General features: G+C 43.3%; 1 protein-coding gene across 1 annotated transcript in view; it reads left to right on the plus strand.

Moving 5' to 3' along the window:
• The window catches only part of AMFR (autocrine motility factor receptor), a 45,231-nt gene that overhangs the window by 20,795 nt on the left and 7,724 nt on the right, over positions 1–16,712 (plus strand). The window contains exons 5-10 of the mRNA XM_018062011.1: positions 236–276; positions 437–569; positions 2,163–2,296; positions 3,137–3,247; positions 8,534–8,724; positions 10,485–10,588. Coding sequence (XP_017917500.1) covers positions 236–276; positions 437–569; positions 2,163–2,296; positions 3,137–3,247; positions 8,534–8,724; positions 10,485–10,588 — 714 coding nt within the window. The remainder of the gene's footprint in view (positions 1–235; positions 277–436; positions 570–2,162; positions 2,297–3,136; positions 3,248–8,533; positions 8,725–10,484; positions 10,589–16,712) is intronic.

Consider the following 16,712-nt stretch of genomic DNA (forward strand, 5'->3'; position numbering starts at 1 on the left):
GCACTATTGCCTGTAGTCATGTTATACGTTACCTCCCCCGTACTTATTTACCTTATAACTGGTAGCTTGTGACTGCCATCCTCCAAGTCCCCCTCACCCCGACAGCCATTGAACAACCTGCTTTTTAATTGAACTGAGAAATGTTTGTCTTTTATCATTTTGCAAAAGTTAATTTGGTCTGAGCAATCCTAAACTTTACTAAAAGGAAAAAAAAAATCTCTCTTTTTTAAAATAGTCTCTTCTTGTGACAGTGAGGACTGCCCATGTGATTTTACGGTGAGTAGAAATTTGGGAGGGAGGTGATGGAAGTCTACTCGTACAGTTGATTTTAAAATATAACATGTAAAAAATTTGTAAAAACATGACTCTATCCTATTTAAAACAAATTCAATTGTGACAGTAAATCATTAACACGATTCTTCTCTGTTCATGGCAGATACGTAATTCACCTCTGGGACCTCAACCATGAAGGGACATGGGAAGGAAAGGGGACGTATGTCTATTACACAGATTTCGTCATGGAGCTCACTCTCTTGTCCTTGGACCTCATGCACCATATTCACATGTTGGTAAGTTTCCCAGAGGGAACTCCTACAGAGAGAGCTAAGGTTTTTAGAATCAGGAACTCTGTTTAGTACAGAGTTTAATAAGTGAAACATTTGTGGATGACCCACTTAAAAGACTATGAAAATGATGCAACTGTGCCCCTCCCCTTTTTTTTTCTTCCTGGCCAATGGGTGTAAAACAGTGTGGAACAGCTTTGGTGCCCAGCTCAAGAGGGCTGTCCTCCCAGGAGACTTAACTCACTCTGCTGACAAAGTCAGTAGATAATTCTTTTAGCTTGGTATTAAGAGAATTCCTCTCCTCATAGATTCTATGGCTTCTGATATTTAGCAGTTACTTTGTAGGTGGTAAAGGGGACTCCCACAGTGTTAGCTGCTTCATGGATGCATAAATGTTCCATGTTTGTAATTAAAAGCAAAGTCTTTATTCTTAATTTCTCCTACTTCATTGTTTGCATTTTACTTTGGTGTGCAAGAAATCACCATGTTGAAAACCTGCTTCCCTGGTTAGCACTTCAGTGATCTCAGAATGGTGAGAATCAACATATTTGATGGGCAATTTGTTTATATAGTAAGCCAGTAAAAGTAGCATTTAAAAATTTGGGAGTTGAACATAGCACATTTCTAAGTGTACTTTTAAAAAATGACTTTGAAAACATACTTAAAAAAAAAAAGCCCGCCCCCCCCCCCACCCCACCAACAAATGTCCAAAGTTAAGTGTTGACTTTTTTTTGTGGTTACTGCTTCTTTATTTATTCACAGCCATGTGTTCATCATGTATTGGGCATATAGCTTAGGTTTTTGTAGCTGTTGTATTCTGTGCACCTTCCTATGCTAGCAACATTTCTTCTAAATCATTTTAATACCTTTAAGATAAAAATTCCGTGACAGAAGTATGATGATTTAATTGAAATACATTATACAGCACTGTTATAACTATAGTTATCATGTCATATGTTATATCCCCACTAAGTTTTTATCTTATAACTGAAAGTTTGTACCTTTTGACCACTTTACTTTCTTCAATTCTCTACCCCTAGCCATTGAACACCCTGCTCCCATAATAAGAGTATTTAGATTTTATTCAGTTGTTTGCCTCTTCACATCTTTATATAATTTTTTGGTCATATATTAGTTTTTTTGAAGTACTTTTTTCCTCTTTTCACTTAAAATATTATTTACCCATTTTATTAATCTTCAAAATGTTATATATACAATATAATAGGATATAATTATACTTTATGATACATGTAATGAATATATAATATTACATTATGTGAGTTCACAGTATAACTGTTCCCCTGCTGGGCATTTGGTCTGTTTCCTGATTTTCTGTTTTATAATTGCATGAATGTACATCATTTGGCATAAAGCTTTAAACTTTCTGGTGAGTTCCTCAGAACAGATGGCTGTGGATGGAATGAAGAGCATGGGCAGTGTTGAGAGTCGTGAGAGAAGTGTGCGCGTTTGCTTCGCCAGTGGCTGCTCCTGCTCACCTTTACCCACGACTCAGACCTTCCGTTGCTGGCCTCGCCCTTAGCGCTAGCCAGTTCGCGTTGACCTTCATTGTGCATTTTACTCTCTCTCCCTCTCATCAAGTTGTTTGGCAACATCTGGTTGTCCATGGCCAGCTTGGTCATCTTCATGCAGCTGCGTTACCTGTTTCATGAAGTACAGCGTCGCATCCGCCGGCACAAGAACTACTTGCGAGTGGTCGGGAACATGGAAGCCAGGTGAGTCAGCAGGTTGACGCCGCCCATGTTGACACTTTTGAGATCTTTAATAATAACAGATCCTGGGTTATATCCCTGCTTTTTTCAGCTGTTAATGGAATGGTGAAGAGTGCAGGCTCGGGAGTCAGACTGCCTAGATGTGAAGCCCGCTTAGTTACCGTGTAATTCTGGACAATTTACTTAGCTCCCTGTGCCTGGGTTGCTTAAGCCTAGGAATAATAACAATACCTTCTTCCTGGAATGTTGGGTGGATTCAGTGGGATAATGAACATAATATACTTAGAATAGTACTGGGTAAATATTAGGTTCTTTTATTACAACGTTATTTTTATCATCATTATTTTTAAATGGAAGTCTCCTTGGGCTTCTGCCCTTTTTATTCCTTACACATGCATGCTTACATCCACACACACAAACACACATTCTGTCTCTCACACTATTAACCTCACTGAGGTGTTCACTTGGCATCCTGAGACTAAACCCAGCCTGAAAGTTGTGAGATTAACAGCCATCCTTTTTGTGTGCAGGGGAGCAGTTTGGCTCTCTGAGGTGTCTTAACTCCTCTCATCTACCCAGAAATGTCCGCTCATGCCGTCATCAACGAGGGCCGTTACGTTACGACACAGTCAGTTTCTGTGTATGGGTTTCTTGCTCTTTGATGACCTCTGGAGAGAGCGTGGTTGTCATGGTTTTTGTGGGTGGAGATTTCATGTTGAACGTGACTCCTCTGTGCTGATGGAAAGGTGAAATCTGTGATGCAAGTGATGCTCAGTGTTTGTGGGATTGACAGAGATCCCTGCCAGGAGCGCTCTGTGATGGTTTTCGGTTTTTTCCTTACAGGTTTGCAGTGGCAACTCCAGAGGAGCTGGCTGTCAATAACGATGACTGCGCCATCTGCTGGGACTCCATGCAGGCTGCGAGGAAACTGCCCTGTGGACATCTTTTCCACAAGTAGGAGCTTTGCAGGGGGCCACATGGGACTCGTGTTCTGTCCAGGCCACGAGGATGCTTCTTGTGCCGGGGCTTAAGACCAAGCTTAGCTGAAGAGTGGGCGCGTTCCCCCAGACTGGCCACGGTGCTGGTACTGAGTGGGGTGGGGACCTGGGAGTGTCTGCCTTTCCTCTCAGCCTCTTCCCTACATGGCAGGATTGTTCCCCACTCAGTTTGCCATCTCAATTTCTGGATGTGTTAGCTGTCTTCACATTCCTTGTCTGTGTAAGCTCTGAGGTATAACACATAGGCCCCTAAGACTTAAAACAAAGGAGTGGAGGAATCCTCGCTTTCCAATAGCGTATTCCCTTTTCTCACCTTTATTGAGGTGAGGATATTTATTTGTGCATTTCGCGCATGCCCAGAAGCAACATAGAAACACACACCAGGGCAGTGTGATGGGATGGGGATCAGACCAGAGACAGTGAGCAGCCCGGAACTGTGACTGTGTCATCAGGGATTACAGAACCTCCACGGCTGGACCAGATCTGTGTGCAGTACAGGCTCTCCTGTCCCCTTGTCTCTTGCTGTTGCAGTCCTCACCTCCTAATGTTGTTCATTTTTAGAGTTCTCATATGGACTGTGTCTGTTCAACCTAAATCCTAAATTATTCTGTTAGTAGATGGGATGTTTTTCATGTTGATAGACCTTGAAGTATCTCTTGACCTTTTGTATCTATGGTCAATCTTGGATATTGAGAAAGTTATAATCTTTACATCTTTAATCTTCCTTTCTTTATTTGTATTCCCAAATAGTTTTTCTTCTCCTTTTTAATGTTAGAAAGATTTTGGAGCTGGAGTATCAATAGCTCAACAAATTTATTGATTTTTTTTTTTTAATGTGCTGGCTGCTGAGTTGGCTTCCGGGAAATAATGTTAAAATGACAGAGGTGATCTTTGTTTCACAAGGTGTTCAGCCTCATGGAGGAGATAGACATGATTAAGCAGGAGTGTTTATGAGCATGTAAGGATAAATTGAGACAGGTGCTCTAAAGAAAAAGAATGTGGTCCTTGAGAGCGTGTAACAAAGGAATCTGACACCTGGAGAAGGTGACTCTTGACAGTGAGTAGGCGTGAAGGCATCAGAAGAAGGGATCAGGGGAGGAGCCTTTGAGATAGAGGGAACATTACTAAAGCAAAAGGGAGTATCCACGGAATGAAAGAGAATCCGTGTGGCAGGAGCTCAGAATGTCAGAGTTGGGAGTGGTGTTTGCTGAGGCAGAAGACGCACGCTTGCGTCACCTTGCAGGGAACTGAGGGCCATGGAAGGTTTTAAAGTAGGGGTTCGGGATCAGATATTGCAGCTGGGAAAGGTCAGGGAGGCCAGTTAGTAAGGGCTGCTGGGGTTCGGATGGGCGCCAAGAGGCGTGTGGGCTAGAGCAGTGGAAGAGGAGCAGGAGGTGGGTGGACAGGCGTGAGGAGGAGCAGGAGGCGCATGGTGCAGACTGGCTGTGAGAGAGTGGGGAACGTAAGGTGTCGAGGATTCTTCTAGTTTTGCAGCTGAGCGGCTGGATGGATGATGGTGCTGATTGATGAGGTTGGAAGACCAGAGACACACGAATTTCTCAAAAGCTTTCAGATAGTTCCTAAGGAGCTTGGAGAAAGTTTGGAAGAATAACTCAAAAGAGCATATTTCACTCCAGAAGAAATGCTTTCAAGCATTTAATTAGATTAATTTTAGGATTTACTTTTTTTAATTGAGGCAAAATTCATATAGCATACAATCAGCCATTCTAGAGTATACAGTTCAGTGGCGTTTACTGCACTCACAGTGTGGCCAGCCACCACTCTTCTGTAAGTTCAAAACTTGCTTATCACCCCAGAATAACCCCCATATCCGTTACAGAAAGTCACTCCCCATTCTTTCCTCTCCACATTACCTAGCCAGTAATCTGCTCCCTGTCTCTGTGGGTTTGCCTTTTCTGGAAAGTCCTTATGAAAGAATCATGCAATATGTGACTTCTTGTGACTGCCTTCTTTTACTAAGCATAAAAATTTCAAAGTCATCCAAGGTGTAGCATATTTCAGTACTGTCATTCGTTTTCATGACTGTGTTAAATATTTTTATAATAATTGAACAATCTGTTTATTCATTCATCCATTGATGGACTCTCCATTCTTCCACTTTTTAGCTATTCCAAATGATGCTGCTATTAATATAAACATCTGTGAACAGATATCTATATCTGTTGGAGTACCTGTTTTTAATTCTTTTCAGTATATATTTAGGAGTGAAACTGCTGAGTCATAGGGTAATTCTATGTTTAACTCCTTGAAGAACGACCAGATTTTCCCACAGCAGCTGCACCATTTTACATCCTATCAGCAATGTATGAGGGTTCCAGTTTCTTCAGATCCTCAACAATACTTAATGTTTTCTGTTATTTCCTCTTATCGCTATTTTAGTTGGTAGGAAGTGGTATCTCATTATGGTGGGGGGTTTTTTAATGGTAGTTCTCAAATGTGATGTTTTTATTGTGGTAAAATATGTATGAAGTGAAAGTGTTAGTTGCTCAGTTGTGTCCAACTCTTTGTGACCTCATGGATTGTAGCCCACTAGGCTCCTCTGTCCGTGAAATTCTCCAGATAAGAATCCTGGAGTGGGTAGCCATTCCCTTCTCCAGGGATCTTCGTGACCTAGGGATTGAACCCAGGTCTCTTGCATTTCAGGCAGATACTTCGCCATCTGAGCCACCAGGGAAACCCTCGAAAATGTTTACGTAACATAAATTTTACCATTTAAGCATTTTTAAGTGTACCAGTTCAGTGACATTGAGTACATTCACGTTGTTGGGCAACCTTTACCACAATCCATCTCCAGAACATTTTCATCTTCCCAGGCTGAAACTCTATACCCATTAAACAGTAACTCCACAGTCTCCCCTTCTCCTCAGTCCTTGGCAACTACCTTTCTATTTTCTGTCAGCTATCACAGAATAGCACATCGGACAATATTTTTATGTCTGGCTTTTTTCACTTAGTGTAATGGCAGAAAGTGAAGAGGAACTAAAAAGCCTCTTGATGAAAGTGAAAGTGGAGAGTGAAAAAGTTGGCTTAAAGCTCAACATTCAGAAAACTAAGATTATGACATCTGGTCCCATCACTTCATGGAAAATAGATGGGGAAGCAGTGGAAACAGTGTCAGACTATTTTTTGGGGCTCCAAAATCACTGCAGATGTTGATTGCAGCCATGAAATTAAAAGACGCTTACTCCTTGGAAGGAAAGTTATGACCAACCTAGACAGCATATTCAAAAGCAGAGATACTACTTTGCCAACAAAGGTCCGTCTAGTCAAGGCTATGGTTTTTCCAGTGGTCATGTATGGATGTGAGAGTTGGACTGTGAAGAAAGCTGAGTGCCAAACAATTGATGCTTTTGAACTGTGGTGTTGGAAAAGACTCTTGAGAGTCCCTTGGACTCCAAGAAGATCCAACCAGTCCATTCTAAAGGAGATCAGTCCTGGGTGTTCTTTGGAAGGACTGATGCTAAAGCTGAAACTCCAGTACTTAGGCTACCTCATGGGAAGAGATGACTCATTGGAAAAGACCCTGATGCTGGGAGGGATTGGAGGCAGGAGGAGAAGGGGAAGACAGAGGATGAGATGGCTGGATGGCATCACCAACTCAGTGCACATGAGTTTGGGTGGACTCCAGGAGTTGGTGATGGACAGGGAGGCCCGGCATGCTGTGATTCATGGGGTCGCAAAGAGTCGGACACGACTGAGCAACTTGAATGTCTTCAAGGTTCATCCATGATGTAACATGTCAGAATTTCCTGCCTTTCTAAAGCTGAACAGTATTCCATTGTGTGTGTGTATCACATTGTGTTTCTCCATTCGTCTGTCAACAGACATTTAGGTGGTTTCTGCCTTCTCAGGCTAATAATGCTGCTTTGAACATGGGGGTACACATTTCTTTTCAAGACCCTGCTTTCAGTTCTTTAGGGTATATACCTAGAGGTGGAGTTGCTGGATCATGTGATAATTCCGTGTTTTTGAGGAGCTATCGTACTGTTTTCTATAGCTAGTATACCTGTTTACATTTTACATTAGGTTGTAAAGTGGTTTCTCATTGTGGTTTGATTTGCATTTCATTTCTTTATTACCCAGCGGTGCTGATCATTGTTTCACATGCTTGTTGGTGCATTTGTGCATTCTCTTTGGAGAATGTCTGTTGAAGTCAGATTATCCTATTTTATTTGGGTTGTTTTTCTTTCTATTGATGAGTTGTAAGAGTTCTTTATGTATTCTGGTTACTAAACCCTTATCAGATGTATGATTTGCAAATATTTTCTCCCATTCGGTAGCTTGTCTTCTCACTTGGTAATATCCTCTGATGTATACCTTTTAAATTTCGAATGAAATCCAATTTACCCATTCTTTCTTTTGTAGCTCATAGTTTGAGTATCAGATCTAAGAATCCATTGCCAAATCTGAATTCATGATAGTTTTTTTCTAATAGGTTTATGGTTTTATCCCTTACGTTTAGGTCACTGATCCATTTGAGCTGGAGGTATGAAGTAAAATTAGATTTGCTTATGAAAAGTGTAGCATTATTGGAAGGCAAGGATTTTACATACTTTTGGAGCCCCACACAAGGCTGGTGTAACTAGAAGTGTGATTTAAGGGTGTTGATTAAAGGGATGTGAACTTTTAAAAATATCATTTATTTGGCTAATAGTTGCATGATCACAAACAGTAATTATAGGTACTTTATTATTTCAAAATGTGATAGAGTTGAATTCCCACATTCATTATTTTCGAACATTACTGTCATTTACTCTTCTGGCAGAGAGATAGTAAGCTGGAGAATAAGAGCTTTGAAGTCACGATTTTGATGAGAAGGCCAAGATTATGACCATGTTAGTGGGTAGCTCAAGTAGAATGAGAGAACAGATCATTGGAATAGAGGATTCAAAGACATGAGAGGCAAGGGTGTTGGACTGGAAGTTAGTCAAATTGAGCTGGAGAGGAAAATGGTGAGCTGTATGAGGAAGTCTTACTGAAAAAGGGTCATACCTTCAATCTTGTAGATGTATGTTAACGAATTGATGTTCAGAGCAGGATACACCAGAAGTAGATTAGGGTGAAGCAGGGCGAGAAGCAATGTCAGCAAGTGTTTCTCGACGTTTAAATCTTGCTAATGGTGAATAGAAAGTAAAATTACAACTCACTGATACATTCAGAGTACTTCTGGTGAATTCTCACAAAATATGCTAAGAATATCTTGTTTTGGACTTTTTGGTAGCTCCTGTCTTCGTTCCTGGCTAGAACAAGACACCTCCTGCCCCACATGCAGGATGTCTCTTAACATTGCTGACAATAATCGTGTCCGGGAAGACCATCCAGGAGAGAACCTGGATGAGAATTTGGTTCCTGTGGCGGCAGCCGAAGGCAGACCTCGCTTAAACCAGCACAATCACTTCTTCCACTTCGACGGTTAGTTGGTTTCAGCCTCTAAAACCGCCCCCCCCTCCCCCCCCGCAGGATGTTCTCCTCTTAGGGGAGGCTGTTTTCATTATAACTTGTCCTGTACGGACAAGTTTAATAATGTATTTCAGTTTGGATTGACAGTGTTCAGTAAGTATGGAATGGATAACACTGAGGAGTTAGTCTATACCAGGCACTTTGCTAGATTCTATGTGAATTGGGGGAGGAAGGGGGTGCAGGGAGGTGGAAGTAGTTAGAGTTGAATCAGCCATGCCTGCAGGAGGGAGCTTAATCACTTTAATAGTTAACCATTGCTAATAATTTATTGCATTGGTATAATACTTAAGCATATAATGAGGGGTCACTAAATAATCGTTCCAGTGAGTACTAGGAGGAGAATCGGAGCCGGAAGCCTCTTGCTTTGTCTGTGAGATATGAATGTTCAGCCTTCCAGAATGTTGGAAAGAGTTGTATTCATGATAAAACCACACTTAAAATTCTAAGATCATGGGCACCATATCAGGAACTGGTTTATCATCCCTTAATTCACATTACCTTGGCGCATTGCTGATTTCATCAGTTTCAATACCACTAAATGCTGAGTTCACATTTCTACTCTAAAGTAGGTATCCCTAGACTATTTGTTGAGAAGGATTGCTCTTCCCGTCTCTGATTTGAGTTTCCAAGGGTGGGGCACAGCGGGAGTGGCAACATGTTGAAATCCCTGATAGGAAGGACCAGAGGAGCGGAGTCCATCTCTGAGAAGAGGGGATGGTGACTGCCTGGCTGGCTGAGCAGGTGTAGAGGGGCTGCTTTGTGCCTGCTAATTAAGGCCTCTTCCTCATCAGACTTCTGAAATAGACAAGCAGATCTTGGACATGGGTTCTGGCTATGTAAGCTAATTTTTATGAATTATTAATGAAAACAGTCCAAATTGATAAAGGCAACTTTATTTCTCCTTAGTAAGTATATGAAATAAGTATCCTGTTTTTTCTTGGGCACAAACTGTCCAGGCAAGACTTTTGAGTGGCCCTTCAGCTTGTTTTACATTGCTGGCCTCAGTGCTCCTTTGTGAAGGAGAGGGAAGTCCTCCTTAAATGTATGGCTTGACATGGGGCTGTTTTAGTGCCGACACCCAAGATCTTATAGCTTAGGATCCCCTTCCTTAGGGCCATGGCAGCAGCAGCAGACTTCTTGGTACCCTTAGTCCAATAGCCTGTGTTGTAGTGCTGTTGGAGAAGCATTTTGAATGAGAAAAAGAAAGTCTTTAAACCAGATTATTAAGTAGAAACTACTTCATGAAAATGATGTCCCCCGATGAGTAGTGTTTATGAGTAGTGTAAAAAGAGTGAAAGGTCAGCTCCTGTAGCAGCTTTGCAGCCCTGAGCACCTTCCTGACAGCGCGGGCTGTGGGAGGGACGCCGTGTTGTGTGGGTCCAGGGCCACTGGGGCGAGGGCAAGCCCAGCGGTGAAGTGTCCTGGAACCTGACTGTGTGGCTTCAGGTCCTGGCCACCATAACTAGATGCTGGATCTTGGACAAGTCACCTCACTTCTGAGTGCCTTGGGGACCAACAGGAGTACTGGAGTCAAATCCCTGAGAAGAGTAAAATAGGAGTAATAATAATTAACCCAGGTGGGGTTTTAGTGAGAATTGACACTTGGTCAGAGGCCTGGTGTAAAGGAAGCCCCAGCTAGTAGTGATACTCACATGGTAGCTAACGTGAGGAGGGAGGCCTCTCAAACCGTGCTGGATTCTTGTTTGTTTCAGGGTCCCGGATCGCGAGTTGGCTGCCGAGTTTCTCAGTCGAAGTGATGCACACCACCAACATTCTAGGCATTACACAGGCAAGCAACTCCCAGCTCAATGCAATGGTAAGGAGCGCTCACTGCTTTCAGAAGGAGCTTATTAATCAGGAGGGAAGGAGAAGCTGGAGAGTGTGTGCCGTGTGCGTGACCCGGCTGGTCTCACTCTGCTCTGGCAAAACGACAGTGTTTTCAGGGGCATCTTATTCATCGGGACCACTTCAATTCCTGTGTTCTAGAATTGAAATTGACTTACTTGCAGGGAAGGAATGGAGACACAGATGTAGAGGGAGAGAGTGGGACAAAGGGGAAAGCAGCATCAGCACATGTATGCTGAGAAGTGCAAGGCGGAGAGCTGCTGAGAAGTTACTGTGCGGCACGGGGAGCCCAGTGCGGCGCTCTGTGACGACCCGGGGGGGTGGGACGGGAGGAGCGGAAGGAGGCTAGGAGAGGAGGGTGTATGTATAGTTATGGCTGATGTGCATGGCTGTATGGCAGAAACCAACATAACGCTGTAAAAACTTTAAAACACAATTTAAATAATTACCAAGAAAAAAAATTGAAACTGGTTTGGAAGCGAGCCTGCATTTTACTGATGTGGCAGATAATGTGACCTTTTGTGAGCACTACTAGGGGCACTCCTGTGATCTTCGCTGGTCTTGGGGCGCCTTAATGTTCACCACAAGTATTTGGGGAGTTACTGACTTGAGTGAATGTGATTTTTGTTAAAAATTGTAGTAGGCCTACCAAATGTGTTATTTTGACTCCATCTCCTCCCTTCCCAAAATAAATAACTGAGTATACATTCACACACACCCTTATACATGCATATATGGCTGTGGACAGAAGTGTGTATGTTTATATACACAAACACATACACCGTGAGATGCTGAGGCATGCTCTTGGCTCATTCAAGGATATTGTCCAAATACTTCAAGATTCTGTGTATTTTCTAAAGCTTTGTCATCTGATCTTCACTGATTCACCACTGTTGAAATGTAGTGTTCATTATGATGATAAATGCAAGAGTCTTAAAAATGTAAACTGTGTTACTCCTGCCCGAATAGGGCCTCTGGTTGACATGGGCGGGCCTGGCCAGTACTTTAGAGAGTCATTGGTTCGTTTGTTTGTCCATTAACTTATCTTAGTGTATTTAGTCAGCAAATGTGTAGTGAAAGCCTGTTCCCAAGATGGGCTCTGTGTTGTGTCAACAAATTGCGTCGCACCTGGAGTGTCAACAGGGTGGACAGGGGTCCTGCTCTCAAGAAGTGTGACTTCTTCATGGGGGGAGAGAGGGAGACCGACTGTAAACACAGACAGACGATGTCATTGCCAATGAGGGGTTTTGCAGGCTGCAGGGCAGGTAATGTGGAGTGGTGAGCACAGACTGTTCTAGAAGAGACATTCAGAGAAGACTCAAGAGGTGATATTTAAGCTGAGACAGGAAGGGTGGAAAGGAGACAGTGGAAACAGAAGGTGCAATGGCCATGAGGTGAGAATGTTCTGGAAACTAAGGGAAGTGATTGTGGTTGGAGCGTGTAAGTCAGCTGGAGAGGAACAAGCAGTTTCCATGGCTTGAGGGGTTGAATTCTAGATTGTTGGATTGGAAAATGAGTGGGAGCTGAAGACACTCAGTAGCTGGCAGTGTGTTACAAGATGGTACAAAGAAGTAAGGTGGTAGCTTAATAGGGGTGTGCCATCAGAGGAGTTTTGGTTGATTTTTTTTTTTCTTTAAGATTTTTGAGCAGGCCTTTGATCCACACATTTCAGACTGTGACATAATCAAGGTTGCAGAGCAGGTCATGTGGGGATGTGTAGGCCACAGTCCAGTTTGGATTCTGTAATGAAAGTGTTACTGGGCCATTTGGGGCTTTTTTTTTTTCCTCCCCCAGGTGACTGTGACTGACGGACTGTTAGCAGAAAAGAATTTACTTCTGAGAGAATGACATTTATGGGGCGGAAATGGAACCAGTAAGACCAGTGAGGAGGCTGTTGCAATAGTTCAGGCAAAAAAGGATGGTGGCTTAGACCAGGGTGTTGGAAATTAAGATGAAAAGAAATGGCAGATTGAAGACTTTTTGAAAATGAACTGATAGGTCTTGACAGTGCTTTTGGTTTGGATGTAGGGTAGTAGGGCGGGGGGAGTGTTGGTTTTCAGTTAAGCAACTGAGCAGACAGTTGTACCAGGTATTGAGATGGGCAGGACTGAGGGAGGAGCAGATGGAGGACGGGACCTCGGCCTTCTGTTTGGCTGGGGACGTTGGGGTGTCCGTGGGTCAGCCAAGTAGAGATGTCATGTAGACAGTTGCGGACCTCAAGAAAGAGATCCAGCTGGAGAGAGACATTTGGGAGCTTTAAGTTGTAGGGGACTAGATCTCTTCAGGGGAAAGAAGGTGGCTCACGAAGGGAAGAGGGCTCAGGGCTGAGGACTGGCAGAGAGAGAGGAGCCGTGGTGGCGATTGAGAAGGAAGGAAACCCCAGGAGAAGAGGCAGGTCGGGCGTGTGGTAATTCTTAGCAGATGAAGTCAGAGGTGCATCTTGAGTGTGCCAGAGTGGAGGTGGTTATCAGCTGGAGAGGAACAAGCAGTTTCCATGGCTTGAGGGGTTGAATTCTAGATTGTTGGATTGGAAAATGAGTGGGAGCTGAAGACACTCAGTAGCTGGCAGTGTGTTACAAGATGGTACAAAGAAGTAAGGTGGTAGCTTAATAGGGGTGTGCCATCAGAGGAGTTTTGGTTGATTTTTTTTTTTTTTCTTTAAGATTTTTGAGCAGGCCATTGATCCACACATTTCAGAACCTGTAGGGAATTTCCCTGGTGGGTCAGTGGTAAGACTCCGTGCTTCCACTGCAGAGGGCATAGGTTCCATCCCTGGTCAGTGAAATAAGATCCCCCATGCTTTGAGCCATGACCAAAAACACCCCCAAAATCAAAACCAAAACCTATAGAGAGTGTCTGGTGAAGTCACAGTCCCGTCCTTGCCTCCATCTGCCCAGACTCCCTCCTCTCAGGGAATAACGCTTTTGATCAGTTTTTCTGTGTTGTGTTCTCTCACAATGCTTACATACACTTAGACGCAAGTGCTAAGTATATATTCTTTTTCTTTTCCCCACGGGTCATCTTTTTTATTTTATTTTTATTTTTTGTTGTTTGTTGTTCAGCTGCTCAGTCGTGTCGATTCTCTGCAACCCCATGAAGTGCAGCATACCAGGCTTCCCTGTTCTTCACCATCTCCTGGAGTTTGCTCAAACTCATGTCCATTGAGTCAGTGATGCCATCCAACCGTCTCATCCTCTGTTGCCCCCTTCTCCTCATGCCCTGAATCTTTCCCAGCATGAGTCTTTTCCAGTGCGTCACATACCATACACTTAACCACCCTGAAGTGTACAGTTCAGTGGTGTTAAGTATATTCATATTTGTATGCAGCTCTCACCACCATCCATTTCCAGAACTCTTCATCTTGCAAAACTGAAGCGCTAACCCAATAAGCAGGAACTCCCCGTTCTCTCCTTCCTAGCCCCTGGCAGCCACCATTCTCTTTTCTTTCTCTATGAATTTGACTCTAGGGACCTCATTTAAGCAGAATCATAAATTTTTTTTTGGTGACTGGCTTATTTTACTAAGCTTTATGTTCTCAAGGTTCAGCTGTGATGTAGCATGTGTCAGAGTTTCCTTGTTAAGGCTGAATAAATATCTGCTTATATGGACAGACCACATTTGGGTTATCCATTCATCTGTCAGTGTACACTTGAGTTGCTTCCATGCTTTAGCTGTCATGAGTAATGGGACTCTGAATATTGGTGTACAGATATCTCTTTGAGACCCTGCTCTTAGTTCTTTTCTGTACCCAAGAGTCTTTTTAAAAAGATCCTAAAGCATGCTTGGCATGCAAATAGGAGTGATCACTAGAGGGGGAGAGATTAATGGTACAGAACAAAGTTAACTGAAGGCACAGTTCTTGCGGTGGAGGATGGGCTGGGCGCCAGAGCCAGGAGAGAGGCATCCATTCACCTTGATTGGAGGAGGGGTGGACATGGCTGCAGGCATGTCATTTTGAGATACAGTTGTTTTTTTTCTAAGGCATGGAGCATAGTAACCATTTAGGTAGACACAACCTACGTGTCCATAAGAGATGAATGGATTATGAAAATGGTCACAATAGAACACAATGGGAGTATGATTCAGCCAGCCAAAAAACTTTGAGGATATTGTGCTAAGTGAAATCAGCTAGTTACAAAGAAAGACAAATACTGCGTGATTCCACTCACATGAGGTATCTAAATTACTCAGACTCTTAGAAACAGGAAGTAGAATGGCTGCCTGGGGAAGGGGCAGTGGGGAGTTGCCCTTAAGTGGGTGTTAGAGCTGTGGTTTTGCCAAGATGAAGGTACTCTGGGGATGTCTCGCACGGCAGTGTGTGTGTAGTTAACACTGCTGTACACTTAAAAATGGTTAAGATGGGTGATTGTATATGATTTTGACCATTAAAAGACCTGGCTTCCTGCTGGCTTCTGCTGTCTCAGTGAAGCACTCAGCCAGGTCATCAGCAGAGAGAGAGAGAGGAACGTCGTGAGAGCAGCTGGCCTGGGAATGCGACCGCCCCGGTGCTCTGCGTGGGTACTTTAGGCTCAGTCAGATGTTGAAGCTCTTCAGGCTGATCACCTCACCTGCCCCCTTAAGAAAGTCAGAGTCCATGGGCGCATAAACCTCCCAGGAATGAGAATTACCTTGGAGTTGATGCGTTTAGAATTCTAAACAGACAGGTCCTGGTGTTCTTCCTCCCCATCCACAGTGGATTGGAATAGTCTGTTTTTAGCACAACTGATTTACTGGCACAATATATTTTTTATAAAGGTCTAATATGTAGTTTGGGAGAAATGCTTTGGACTGACTTTATTTGGGAAACGAAGGGGGAGCTGTTTATGAATAGAGAAGAATGTTATTTGATAATCCAGGTTGTTGTGGACTGTTGCCCAGTTAGCTTTGACTTGGTCTGGGTTTTGAAAGATTATCAACTCATGTTCATAGAAACAATATAGGGATCCCAGGACAGCAGAGCACCAGGTCCTTCTGTGCTAGACACGTGTCTTGCCCTCTCTGCCCCAACAGTGACCCAAGCAAAGCTTTAAGCAAGTTTCACCCTGGTCTTTCCTCTCTCGGTCTGACATTGAGACATATTCCCCCTCTTTCTACAGTTATGACAACATGGTCCTCTCCCAACAGTAGACTTTCTTGTGCCCCCGAAGCAGTTCTATTTTTCCTCCTCATTTTTTCTTTGGATCATTGGGACTTTTTCCACATATAAAACCCTGAATATAAGTATTTGTAAAATAAATATACATGCATGAGAAAAAAATCTGGAGCTGCTCAAATGAAAGTACAGGTGGTGGCGTGCGAGGTCTCTGCCTGCTCCCCTTTGTACATGTGACCACCTAGAGCCCTGACGGCCTCTGTGACATTTCTAGAGCACAGTTTGAGAACTTCAGCTCTGGAGCAGTGTTAGCAATCACATTCTTTAGAATCTTACCCGCACCACACCCCACCCCCGCCGCCACCCCCGCTGGCCACAGTGTAACTTACATGCAGTAAGTTCAGAGTTTTTAGTAACCATCCCTATGAGTTTTGTCAGACCCATTCAGTAGTGTAACCAGCACCATAATCAAAATACAGGGCAGCTCCATTCCCCCTCCCCTCAGATTCCATTGTGCCCCTTTGTAATCAATCACTTCTGCTTCCACCCCCCGCCTCTCGGAACCACCTACAAGTTTTCTACCCTTATAATCTTGCTTATTCTGGAATGTCATATAAATGGAATCCTTAGACTGTAAAGAATCTGCCTGCAATGTGGGAGACCCAGGTTCGATCCCTGGGTTGGGAAGATTCCCCTGGAGAAGGGAATGGCAACCCATTCCAGTATTCTTTCCTGGAGAATCCCAGAAAAAGAGGAGCCTGACAGGCTAGAGTCTGTGGGGTCGCAAAGAGTCGGACACGACTGAGCAACTAACACTGTCACCGTTTTACAGTACATAGCCTTTTGAGTGGAACGTTTTTCACACAACACATTTGAATTTCATCTGTTGTTCCTTCTAGGAATATATAACTTTAAGGGGAATATGTTTGTATACCTGTTACTGAGCTTTTTTTTTTTTTTTTTTTTTTTTTGGTGCCAAACCCTAGGATTGAATAAAATGAAT

The sequence above is a fragment of the Capra hircus genome, chromosome 18, assembly GCF_001704415.2.
Source record: "Capra hircus breed San Clemente chromosome 18, ASM170441v1, whole genome shotgun sequence".
Lineage (NCBI taxonomy): Eukaryota > Metazoa > Chordata > Mammalia > Artiodactyla > Bovidae > Capra > Capra hircus.